Below are 13,247 nucleotides of genomic sequence, written 5' to 3' on the forward strand. Positions count from 1 at the left end.
CGTAACTTTTTCCGAATAACTTGGCTCCAAAGTCCCAAAGACTTTCCCAAAGAGAAGCATCAGGCGCGTGGCTCGCTGGAGTCACCCTTGAGCACCCCGCGAGAAAATGTGGGGTGGGCATAGGTCGCATAGGCAAAAAAGGGGGGGCGTTGAGGGGTTTTTTTTGGAGGGGGAGACAGTCAGGGACCGAGAAATCCCCCTACAATGGGAGGGTCGAGGAAATTAAGAGGGGGGGAGACCTGCATGGGAGATGCAGCGGGACAAACGGCTCCATGCCCCCTGCAGGGAAATAAGCCTTGAGCACACCAAGCCCGAGAGAGCGGGACACCGGTACTCCCTGCACATGCTCAGAGGCACCCTTCCCAGGGAAGCCGCTGACGAAGCGCTGTGCGCTTTCCCACCTCACCTCGCCGCCGCCTCCTTTTGAGCCTTGGCGCGGCGATACCTACCCAGAGTCGAGGCGTCGGCGCTGGGCGGGCCCGACTAGGCCGGCGCGGGGAAATGGCGTCGGCAGGAGACCCCGCCTCTTTCCTTGGCGAGGGAGCCGTCGAGTGAGGGAGGATTTTGGAGAGGAGAAGGAGGCGGCGGCGGGGGGAAGATGTGGCTTTTAAAAATGAGGGAGGAGGAGCCGCCGCTGCCGCCTTCGCCTTCTTTCTCCTCAGGGCGCCGTCGAGGAGGCCTCGTTTTCAGGCCCTGCCAGGGAAGCTGATGCTCCCTGCGTGGTTTTGTTTTTTTCTCCAGAGGATGCTGTGTTGTGTGGATGTCTGCAACCCACAGAAGCCCAACGACCCACGCACCAGAAATAGTTAAAAAAAATTAAAATCAGTCAATACATGCTTTGCAGAAAAAGAGACATAACATTTTGCAAGCACAGGAAGAAACACCCCAGACAGAATAAATGTCACACACAGGAAGAACAAGGATATATAGTTCGAGATCTTCACTCCTTGTTATGTACTGAGTTGAATAGGATCCAAACTGCAGCAGTCTGATTGGTCCTAGAACAATAGGATCCAAAATGCAGCAGTCTGATTGGTCCTAGAACAATAGGATTCAGAATGCAGCAGTCTGATTGGTCCTAGAACAATGCAGCAGTATGATTGGTTGGCAGGAACCACCCAATCATGCTCCAGATAGAAGTGAATCCACAACCTGATTGGCTTACAGTAGAATTCCGGAATTAGCCAATCATTTGCAGCCCATTGTGTGAATAATGTATATAAAGCAGATACTTTGAGGGGACATTCATTCATTCCTCCTCACCACTATGAGCTGAATAAAGAGCATGAAATCCACTCTCGACTCCGAGTATATTTCACTCCTAAAATCATAAATCCAGTCCTTTTTTTCTTAAAAAAAAAAAAATGTTTGGAGAAAAATCCCTTTTGACTCAAGGAAATCACCATTTTATAGTTCAAATCAGGGGAAATAAATGGTTAATGGATGGACAAAAGTCTAAAGATTCACAAAATGTTTAGGGGTATGCGTACCCCTGCATCCTCCCCCCCCCAAAAAAGCCTTGCATAAATCACTTAATGCGTCAACACGAATAGAAGTTGTAAATATTGCAGCTGTTGCATAAGGGATTATGATGATGACCGGAGCGTAATTGAAATCAATAAGGCTTTGGAACACAGAAACAGAAAATCAGTTCTTGCACGTGAGGGTGGGCCAGCTTATCTAAATTATATAATTTGGTTCAATGATTGATATTGGTAATTGTATTATAAATTGGTATTGTTATAATGAGGCTATTATTGGATTATAATTGAAAATAAAGATTATTATATAAATAAAGAAGTTGCATCATTTTGCACTCAGGGTGACGCCTGCTTCAACATCCCAAACAACGAAAGAGCCTTGTTCACCTCTTGAATGCATTTTCTTTTATTCTTTATGAATGGTGATCAAATTTCTGACATGCCAACCACATGTTTTCGGTTGCACCTTGAAGCCTTATTTTAGAGTCTTGTGGTGCCTTAAATACTGTTTTAGAGCCAAAAAACAGCAAAGTGGGGTTTCTGTGATACCACAAAAAAGACTTTGTTTTAAAAAAGCAACTGGAAAGTGCTTGTTTTTATTGCATCACATTTGCTTACGAAAAAAGACACTGACTTTCCAGCGGCATGTTAAACAAAGCAAATCCAGCAGCAGCATGATTTCAAAATGAGAAAGCAACAATATAGCAGCAGCAGAGATGAAAATCATTGGTGCTTCCAGATAGGGACTTAATAGTGCAAATGGGTCATTCAGATATATTTGATGTTGCAAGCAGGTCATTGGCAATAGTTTTTTTTTAATGTGTGTGTCCCCCCCCCAAAAAAAATTTCCAGTCTAGAGGAGCTAGTACACCAAAGGGGGACAAAAATAAATCAGAACATTTGTAGCATTAGAAGTTACGGGATTTAAGTGGGAAGTTTTGGAATATGCACTAATTGGAAATGAAGCTGCGTGATTGCCCCAAAACTTTTGCGGGTGCAAATGGTATTAAAAGCAGGATCATATATGGCTGCCCCATAGCAAAATAGAAAAATGTGACCCATGGAGCCAGGATTTTGAAAATGCACTAATATGTGGCATGCAGCTCAAGATTCTAGAAATGCCAAAGTGGAAAAAAATTGCACAATAACTTGAACTGTGGGGTCAGGATTCTGAACAATGCAGAAAAAATGGTCCATTGTTAAAGATTCTGAAAAACACATAAAACTGTGACTAACAAATTGGGTTTAAAAAAATATGCAAAAAAGGGTCAAGATTCAGAGTGGTACAGATTGTGAATACAAGATGGTCTGTTGGAATTGCATGCAGATGAGAAGAAACAGCACCACAAGAGAAACAAATTTGCTGTATTGCTAACAGCCTGCAAATAAATACTTGGTGGTGATAATGGGCAATAATTAACAGAAGCAGAACTGTAAGCAATGCTACCCATTGCACAAGGAGTTCTGGCAAGCCAGTCTAAAGAACCAGAACCAATTATGGGATTCTCACAAGCGGAGAGGACAGGCCGAGCTCACATAGGTTTATGAACAATTTTACTTAACTAATTGATTTCGTGCTTGGGAATTGTGGAAAACAAGTGACTGGGTCAGTTACTGCAAAGCCCATCCCTAATCACCCGCTGAAGACTCATTTGCTTTCACAGGTCTTTGTAAAGGCAGGGATAGGTAACCTTTATTCAGCCTGAGGGTCTCATTGTCTGATGGCCTCTTCTAGGGTCCGCATGCCAGGGTTGAGGCGATCATAAATGCAGCAACAGATGTGACTCCTACCTTTGTACATTAGATTACATTCCAGCCACACAAAAGCCAGAAGTTTCTGCACACCCCTCTCTCCAGTTGCTTTGAGACGACCTGTTTCATGAACATACATCTTGATTTGCTTGTGGGGAGATTAGTCAACATCGTGTCAAACAAATGTCATCTCACACTTTCTAGTTCACAACGCCATCTCTTTTATTATCGCCCAAAGTCCTGTCTGTGCCGGGAAGTTGGCTTGTTTCATAAGAGCTCTGCATTAGCTTGAATTGTTTGCTGGGATGCGATTAAATCTCACCTGAAAATAATGATGGTATAGGAGTGCCCTCCATCCTGATGAGTGTGTGCTTCCAAATTGAATTCAAAATAAAGGCTACTGCAGCTATTTCAATCCATCCTTTTTCGATATAGTTTTCTGTATTGCTATGAGCAATTTTGCAAAGGCAATAGGTAACATTTTGTTAATAAGAAAGTAACACCATAACCTTGTAGCTTCTGGGGCAGGTGCTATTCTGGATGCGAGTGGCGCTGTGGTCTAAACCACTGAGCCTCTTGGACTTGCCAATCAAAAGGTCGGCAATTCGAATCCCAGCGACAGGGTGAGCTCCTGTTGCTGTCCCTGCTCCTGCCAACCTAGCAGTTCGAAAGCATGCCGATGCAAGTAGATAAATAGGTACCGCTGCAGCAGGAAGGTAAATGGTGTTTCTGTCATGGTGTCCTGTTGCGCCAGAAATGGTATAGTCATGCTGGCCACATGACCAGGAAAGCTGTCTGTGGACACACACTGGCTCCTTCAGCCTGAAAGCAAGATGAGCGCTGCAACCCCATAGTCGCCTTTGACTGGACTCAACCATCCAGGGGTCATTTACCTTTACTTTTTTACCTATTCTGGAACATGCCATGCTTAAAGTGGCCTGCGACATGTTGTCGAAAAAGAGGACAAAAGAGGGCATAATTTGCAAATATTATAATTATAATTAATTATAATTAATTATATTTATAATTCTAATTATAAATTTGCATAGCCTAATTTATATGTTGAGATGCAGATTTAGAAATAATTACTGTCATTTAAACAGAAATACAACAGATTATACCAGAGTGCAAAACAAGACTGTGCCCAGGTGACCTGGGGGCCGGCCTGCTCAGTCTACTGTTAGGTGCTGTTAACTGTTGATGGGCAACTTCAAGTCGCCTGCTCTCCCTTCTTAAGATTCATTGGGTGGTGTCCAGTGCTAGTTCTACTCAGAGTAAACCCATTGGTGTTAACGAACACCATGGTTAGGTTCATTCATTTCAATAGGTCCACTCTGAGAAGAACTTAGATGGACACACAACCCTACAAACTTTCCCCTCCATGGACCATGTGAAAATGGTTGAAGACCCCGGAGGACCACTTTACAATTTTCCTGCCTGTTGCAGCAACTGTAATTCACTGTGCTAGATGCTGTGCGATTTTTGATTGAAATGTTATTGGTTCTCTTCTTCCTTGTATTGCAGTATGATTTGAATTCTGTAGAATTCATATTGTAAATGTTCCTCACAGGGGGTCACCTGAATGAAGTTTGTGAACCTCTGCTTGGAAACCCCTGGAACAGACAGCTCTTCAAACAGAAAACACCTTCAAACAGAGGCCTTCATATGCACTTTGTTTTTGTTTTTTATAATTTTATTGGGTTTTTAATAATTTTATACATATAAAACATAACCATTTCAAACATTAAAATACAAGGGGGAACCCCCTTCCCTCCCTCCATGGGTTCCATGTTTAGGTTTAAAATTGCTGCATCTTTTACCATTATCCATCTATTTTATTATCATAATTACCATAAGTAATTCCACATTACAAGTATCATTACATCCCTGCCAAAGGTTTTAACTGTTTACAGTGGCCTTTTAAATAAATTACAAATTTACTCCAGTCTTTAGAAAATACTTGATCTTCCTGGTTTCGGATCTTCCCCTTCAGTTTTGCCATCTCCGCATACTCCCACCAGTTTCATTTGCCATTCTTCTTTTGTTGGTATTTCTCCTTCCTTCCATCTCTGGGCTAGTAGCATTCTCACTGCCGTCATTGCATACATAAAAAGTCTTTTATCCTCTCTTGGTATGTCTTCACCTATTATTCCTAACAAAAAGGCTTCTGGGTTTTTTTAAAACAAATGTATTTTTAAACATTTTCTTTAGTTCATTATATATCATTTCCCAGAAAGCCTTTACCCATGTACATGTCCACCACATATGGTAAAAAGTACCCTCCTTCTCTTTACATTTCCAACACAATTTTGAACTTGTTTTGCACATTTTTACTCAATTTTACTCAGTGTTAGATACCAATCATATGCACTTTGAAGACATGGTGGGGTTCATCTTATCCCATATTGGGCTTTGTGTATAATAAATGGAAAATACTGGAGGTGAAATTTATATAGAAAGAATGAGCCCCACCTGGATTCTCCCACTACTCCAATGCAGGGAGGGTCAATCTCACCAATAGTTCCTCTTGACAATTTTATTGTGAATAAAATTAGCCTGCTACATTGCTGTCATGGTCTGTTTTTCAATAGCTGGGGATCTGTTCACCTAGCAGCTCCCCTGAGCGAAACCCCTCCCGTTCATTAGGAATGGTATGATCCATGCAAATCACTCCTCCAGCTGCAGTGAGAAAGGGAGTCATTCCCTTTCTGACTGAACAGAGAGAGGAAAGCAGCAAAGAGACAAGTCAGTGGTTGACAGATTGGGTGGGAACAGATCCACCAATGGTCCTCCGAATCCCTCTGCGTAGAAGTGCCAGCTTCACCCCAGACCACCAGTCTGGGGTGGAGGCACCCACTCCTTCACCACTGAAAGTGGAAGCCAATGTGGTGGTCCTTGGAGCAGACAGCGTGGGAAAATCAGGTGAGTTCTGTCACTGGGCGAAAGTAAACGAAAGGTGAGCCAAACGATGGAAACCTGGAAACTAGATGCTGCGAAACACCCCCTCAGAGACAGAAACCCTCTATTTTTGGGACTTCTCAACTTGATCTGCATGCAAAACTTAAATTTAACGTGTGGAGAGTTCTCTTTTGCCTTTCAGAAAAGGTAGCTAGGGTGGAACACAACTCAGCAATGTTTTGTGAGTTCGATATTTACAGTACACAAGAAAAGTTGCATGATCCACTATGATCCAGTTGTATGAGCCAATTGCTAACCTCTCATCAGATTTGCTAAATGATGTGAAGTGCAGAGGGAAGATTGCAGTATTTCACAGCTCACTCAAATGTCTTCTTTTTAAAAATTATTTTTTGTTTCTTAACTCTTTCGCAGTATATATTTCCAGTGGACTTCTGTGCATGTTTGCTCAGAAGTAGATCCGGCTGATTTCAATGGGACTTACTCTCAAGTAGACGTACAAATGATTGCAGCCTTACTTTAAAGAAACTCTAATCTGAAGCATAATGATTGCATCCATACATGAAATATATTCTGTAATTTGTCAATAGCTGCATCTTTTTTTGTGAGTTTTTGCATACTAACTTGGATGTTAATTGAGGCATTGCTAGCAAATGGCCTGTAGGCAAACAAAGTGACCATCTTGTCATAGCTAAGCAGGCTTGAGTCTGGTTAATGCCTGGATGGGTAACTGTGTGGGAACTATATTTATGTCACCTTGGGTTCTATGGTGGAAGAAAGGTGGAGCAGAAATGTAAGAAATAAAGAAAAAATAACAGCCCAGTCATATGCTCCCCAAGTGTTACGGAACTCGGTATGAAGGAAATTCCACAAAAATTCAATTGAACTTAGAAATAAGGCTGCTATCCTGAATACAATTATTAGGGAGCAAGCTCCACAGAATGCAGTGAACTGGTGTGCGTGTAACGCTAAACCAAACCATGCTTTAGTGCAAATGCACAAGTGTGAAGGTTCCCAGAAAGAAGATCGTGTGTGCTCCTTGCCCCGTTCTCCTCCTGCTGCATTTATGTGAGCCACGCCATAATTTGGCTTACTGTATCATTTGAGCCCCGATTCTTGATTTGTCTCCTCCAAACAAACCGTGAGCTGCAAAAGAATGAACAAACCTTAGCTATAAATGGTTTGTCTAGAATGAGACAAACCACAAGCTCGGGTTCAAATGGAATGCTAAACCAAACCATGGCTTAGGCCCAGGTCGTATGCTGGCAACAATACCAGGAGAGGAGTTGCAATTCTCCTCGTGTTCATGCTAAGCCATGGTTTGGCACAGCATTACATGCAAACCAGCTCAGTGGAACTAAACATGATTGGGATTGTTCTATAATTATAGATGTTTACAGGGGTAGCGACCTACAACTGTGCAAACATCTTTAATTGGAAATGGCCATAAGCACATACTTATAAACCATGTGCAAAATTATGCTTTCGGCTCTGTAAAACTTAATATTTTCTCCTCGGGGGGAAAAAATAGCTGTCAGATCAGCTACAAATCCAGCAAACTTAATTTTGATAACTTTCATATTTGCAGGTTTGAGTTTATGTCTGTGGTGGTGTGGTTTTGTTCTGTTTTTCTGAGAATAGAACAAAGGTCCCCCCCCCCCATCTCAATATCTGTCCTACATAACAGTTACAACTCCCACTCTTTTTCACAGCTTTGACAGTGCGCTTTCTCACTAGAAGGTTCATCGGGGAATATGGAGACATGGGTGAGTGTCATAATTGCATCATTGCACGGACAGATTTGTGCCTGTTAATTTCATGTCACCCTTGGGGAGGCTGGATGGTTTGAAAAAACAAGAAAAAAAATCCCAATTGCAAAAATGGATGGTGTGCAAAGGGCTGGGTTGTTTCCTTCTGCCGTGAAATGTGGAGCAGGAAGGGATGGGTAGATCGGAATACCATCCAGTGAGGGGATTCTAGGAAAAACCAGTGCCAGCATATGGGATTCTCAGGCAGCTGCCAGAGTCTGTCTCTGCGCTGATGCCTGCTTCTCCAAATCTGAAACCAGCCCTGGGACCTCCGTCCTGTAGTGGATCTGCTTTGCATGCAGAAAGTGCCAGATTCAATCTTCTGACATCTCTAGGTAGGGCTTGGACACCCTAGTCCAGGGGTCAGCAACCTTTTTCAGCTGTGGGCCAGTCCACCGTCCCTCGGACCATGTGGTGGGCCAGACTATATTTTGAAAAAATAATAATGAACGAATTCCTATGCCCACAAATAACCCAGAGATGCTTTTTAAATAAAAGGACACATTCTACTCATGTAAAAACACGCTGATTCCTGGACCGTCCGTGGGCTGTGTTGAGAAAGCGATTGGGTCACACGAGCCTTAGGTTGTCTACCCCTGCCCTAGTCTGCCAGTCAGTGTGGGCAGTACTGAGCTAGGTGAGCCAATAAGGGAACTTCCTATGACCTCTGCCATTTTAGCATCATATGGTGGCTCCAACATAGCACTACTCCTGGGCACTATGGAAAATTAAAATGGCAGCTCTAAGCTATCCGGCACTGGCTGTAGCACCATCAACAAGGCCAGATAAGCCCATCCAGATCCACCAGAACCTGGAGGCTGCTTTCCCCAGGACCTGCTCAGTCCTCCAGCTGGTCCAGATTCTTAGCCTTCTGCTCAGCTGCCACAAGGAAGCCACTTATAACTAACACTGCATAGTAGCTGCCTCCACACAGTGTGCCATTTTGTGTGTACAATCAAACCTTGGTTGTTGAATGTAATCCGTTCTGGAAGCCCATTCAGCTTCTGAAATGTTCAACAAACAAGGCACGGCTTCCGATTGGCTGCAAGAGCTTCCTGCACTCAAGCAGAAGCTGTGCCAGATGTTCGGCTTCTGAAAAACATTAGAAAACCGGAACACTTACTTCTGGGTTTTTGTCTTTTGGGAGCCGAAACATTCCAAAATGGAGGTGTTTGGGAACTGAGGTTTGGCTGTATAAAGTTGCCACTAAGGAGGAAGGAGAAATCTTGATTCATAGAATTGTTGAGTTAGAAGGTACCCTGAGGATTATCTCGCCCAACCACCTGCAGTGCAGGAATATGCTGCTGTCCCATCCAGGGATTGAAACCGTATAAAACTTTTCAGTTCTCGTTTCTTGCTTTACGAGGCTGCCAGTTGCTAACACCTGGAGAGGTTGGAAAGGGAGTGGCAGAGGAGCAGACACACAGAGGGGAAGTGAGAGAACAGAACTATTGGGAGTGGCTTTTTGGCAAACCTGAACTGTATGCTTTTTCCCCACCCAGAGTCTATCTACACCCACACTTTGGCAGCGGAAGGCAGAGAGATCCTCTTCCACATCTGGGATTTCCCTTGCTCGCAGGTGAGGGGGTTATCCTACGCTATCACTGATCAGAAGGTTGGTGTTTCAAATCCCTGCAACGGGGTGAGCTCCCGTTGCTCTGTCCCAGCTCCTGCCAACCTAGCAGTTTGAAAGCATGGCAGTGCAAGTAGATAAACAGGTACCGCTGTGGCGAGAAGGTAAACGGTGTTTCCGTGCGCTCTGGTTTCTGTCACAGTGTTCCGTTACACCAGAAGCAGTTTGGTCTTGCTGGTCACATGACCTGGAAAGCTGTCTGTGGACAAACGCTGGCTCCCTCGACCTGAAAGCAAGATGAGTGCTGCAATCCCATAGTCACCTTTGACTGGACTTAACCATCCACACTATCACCTTCATTTGACTTCCAGTACTTATACTCCGCCTTTGAACAGCTATGACAAAAGGTTGACAAGAGATTCATGGGCAGTGCCATGATTGTGGGGGGTGGGGATTTTTTTTTAATAAGAAAGTAAACTATTTAAAACAAATGCAAAGCGAGCAACAGTTAAGAATATAAATATTTCCAGTTGATCTCAGTTAGTTCCCAAAGGTCTGGCAGACGATCAGTACCTTTAAATTACAAGCTTCGTGCCAAATTCCTCTGTGTGTGTGTAAAACTCCACTTTCTGAGGCCCCATCTGCCCTCTTATATCACTTTAAACAGCCGTGGCTTTCCACGAAGAATTCTGGGAACTATCGTTTGTTAAGGGTGCTGAGAGTTGTTCCCCTTCACGGAGCTACAATTCCCAGAGTGGTTTAACAATCAATCCCTCTTCCCAGGGAGCTCAGGGAATTATTGCTCTACAAGGGGAATAGGAGTCTCCTCTTGACGAGAGTGCAGCAAGTTTAAAAGCCGTGTGTGAGACTGTTGCACAGGATTAGTCTCTTGAGAAGTACCTGACTACCGTAACTATGGGAATTCCGGCCAATGGCGTTTGTTTCTTGACTTGAGCTGATATGGGATCTCAACCAAACTGAGGATGTAGATGATATGATTCTATGGTGCTCCTCTGAAAGACCAGCCTTGTTAATGTTATTTTATTGCATCTTCTGGGTTCTCAACTTATTTGTCATCTGATTAAATTAGATTACATTTTAGTCACATGAGCTTCAGTCAATAAACTGAATAAATCTGCATATGTGAAAAACAATAATTGTGATGAAGAAGATATTATTATTATTATTTCTTTCATATTGGGTTGGAAGGGCTCAATATGTTGCTGCAACTCCCATCATTCCTGACCATTGGCAATCCTGCTTGAGGCTGAGTCCAACAGCATTGCAGAACTGCAGGTTCTCCAATCCAGCTTAGAAGATACATCTTTCCTTCTCTCTCCCCGCCAAGGGAATGCTTTATATTTGCCGACCAACTGTTTAATAAGGGCATTGCTTTTATCAATAAAAAAGAGCAACCAATCAATAGACTAAACATGGGAACCCTTACATTTTCCTTCCTTTTCAGGAGCGGACAGATGAGAGCTCTTCTGAGGACAAGCGCATCCAGTGGGCTGATGGCTTTGTCTTGGTCTACAGCATCTGTGACCGAGCCAGCTTTAACAGTGTGCAACCCAAAATCCAGTTCATCAAGGCAGCCAAGGAAGGACCAGCCCAGGAGAAAGTGCCCATTGTCATTGTGGGCAACAAGCGAGACTTGCATCACCGGCGCACGGTCTCCAGCGAGGAGGGCAGGCTCCTGGCTCTCTCCTTAGACTGTGAGTTCTATGAGGTGTCAGCAGCAGAGGCCTACCACGGGGCCCTCGTGGTCTTCAACAGCCTGGCGGAACGCATCTGTGAGGCCAAACTTGCCGTGAAGAAGGGCACTGGTATCCGTAGCATCGTGAAGAGCGTGTCTGCTGTGTTTGCCCGGAAGAGAACAGACTCCATGTGAGACATGGTGGAAGCTGGTCCGCCAGGGCGAACAGGGCACTGCCCCACCAACCTCAGTCTGCTCTCAGCCAGCTCCCGCCTGCCTGCCTGCCTGCCTGCCTGCCTTCTTATGTACGACCCATCAGTACAGGCTCGGACTGTCAGTGGCTGTGGCGCCACCTACTGTTGGTCTCCTTGCCTTCTGCCCTTCCAGTCCCAATGGGCACCCACCACCACTGGTGAGATGGACTGAGAATATGAGAAACACCATGGCACCCAGCCTTCACTGCCTGGAGTAGGGTATCTCATTCTTCTAACCTTGCTCCAGAGGCAGGAGTCTGCAGGGCAATGCGACTCAATAGGCAATAAAGTGATTCCTTGTGGTGTTGAAATACAAGAGGTGCCAGGCTGCCCTTAAGGGGGGATGAACGTTCCCTTCCCCCTGAACTTTCACACAGTAGGAATTGGATCAGGGGCAGCTAGCTTCTTGCCCAAGACCCTTGATTTAAGCTGGAGGGGGGGGGTCTGCATTTCAATCTCCTGTATTGATGCACGAGAGCTGCTATAAAACCTTGGTTTTTGCACAGGGCCATATCTCTAGACCAACCTTTCTCAACCTTGGATTCCTAGTTGTTGTTGGACCACAACTCCTGTCATTCCTAGCCAGCATGGCCAGTGTTCAGGGATGATGGGGGAGGTAGTTCAAGAGCCCCTGAGAACCCAAGATTGAAAAAAAGGCTGTTTTGGACCGATGGCCGAAAGAGACAACGGTTGCATCCACACCATATTTTTAATTCATATTTAAAGTGTGCCCTCGCCCTGCAAAGAATACTGGGAACTGTATTTTGTTTGGGGTATTGGGAATTGTAGCTTTTTGAGGGGTAAATGACAACTCCCATGATTATTTGGGTTTGGGCCATAAACATGCTTTAAATGTGTGGATGCGACCGTCCAACATCTTCATTTTACACCCCATGGCACAGATGGGAATTTCACTCAATGTATGGGATTGCAAATCTCATTGTCAGCTCTGGAATAGGAATAACTCTGTACAGAGCTATCTTACACTGAGTCACCCACCTGGCCCAGTACATCCTAATTTGGCTTGCTGGCAACAACTCTTACAGAGGATTCCCCAGGTCTGCTACCCAAGAGCCTTTAACTGGAGAGGCCAGGGATTCAGGTGACTTCAGCATGGTCCCCTCTGGTGGTCCTTCCTCTGCACTGGTGGCCACCAACAGGCTTATCAGCGCTGCTGCAGGCCCCGGGGCAGGGGTTGGGTGCGCCCCGCCATTTTAATTTCCAGTCGTGCCCCTGAGCAACGTTATGGGGCATTGTGGGAAATTAAAACCCAGCTGCGGTCTCCAACACTGGTGGGGCTGCTTGGTGATGCTGGACCTGAACAGTAGAATCTGGGACTTTATTCATGCAAAGCATTCCCATCTCTTAAGCTCCGTGGAGGCTGAATGGGCAAGCTTATATGGTATGATCTTAGCCTCTCCCTGTTCACGTTGGTGTCGAGTCCTCGCTCCTCCCGCCTTGGTAACAGCAGCTTGGAAGAAGCATACTGTCAGCTGTGTGTTCTGAGCAAAGAGGCAAGAATCTTTGCCAAGTCTTCCTCCAGCCTCCGGTTCTGTCTTGCTTGCTTTCGACTTGACTGCTTTACTGCTGAGCTACAGCGATGTGAGTAGGTGCCTGGAACTCCATGTCCTAATCAGCCACCCCTCCCTCCCGATCCGTTGGCTGGCAGCAGGCAGCTGCTGTTCTTAAGTGATGTACAGCACACGCCTGTGCAAAGGGAGACATGGCTTCCTTCCAGGGCCTTGTGTGGGTGTGGTAGGTCTTAAA

The 13,247-nt window shown here is 44.9% G+C and overlaps 1 protein-coding gene across 1 annotated transcript; it reads left to right on the forward strand.

Moving 5' to 3' along the window:
• The first annotated feature begins 5,919 nt into the window (after positions 1–5,919).
• Positions 5,920–11,796, forward strand: LOC308462673 (ras-related and estrogen-regulated growth inhibitor-like protein). Its single transcript, XM_080980540.1, has 4 exons — positions 5,920–6,155; positions 7,862–7,915; positions 9,460–9,536; positions 10,996–11,796. Exons 1-4 carry the CDS (start codon positions 6,017–6,019, stop codon positions 11,419–11,421), a joined length of 696 nt encoding a protein of 231 aa, XP_080836666.1. The 5' UTR covers positions 5,920–6,016; the 3' UTR covers positions 11,422–11,796.
• Positions 11,797–13,247: the final 1,451 nt, after the last annotated feature.

This window comes from Podarcis pityusensis (genome assembly GCF_964106645.2).
Source record: "Podarcis pityusensis genome assembly, chromosome: 14".
Lineage (NCBI taxonomy): Eukaryota > Metazoa > Chordata > Lepidosauria > Squamata > Lacertidae > Podarcis > Podarcis pityusensis.

Coding starts and splice junctions, on each gene's coding strand:
- LOC308462673 (XM_080980540.1), top strand. CDS start 6,017: ATGGTCCTCCGAATCCCTCTGCGTAGAAGTGCCAGCTTCACCCCAGAC. Junction 7,916..9,459: donor CGGGGAATATGGAGACATGG/GTGAGTGTCATA, acceptor TTCCCCACCCAG/AGTCTATCTACACCCACACT. Junction 9,537..10,995: donor GGGATTTCCCTTGCTCGCAG/GTGAGGGGGTTA, acceptor CTTCCTTTTCAG/GAGCGGACAGATGAGAGCTC.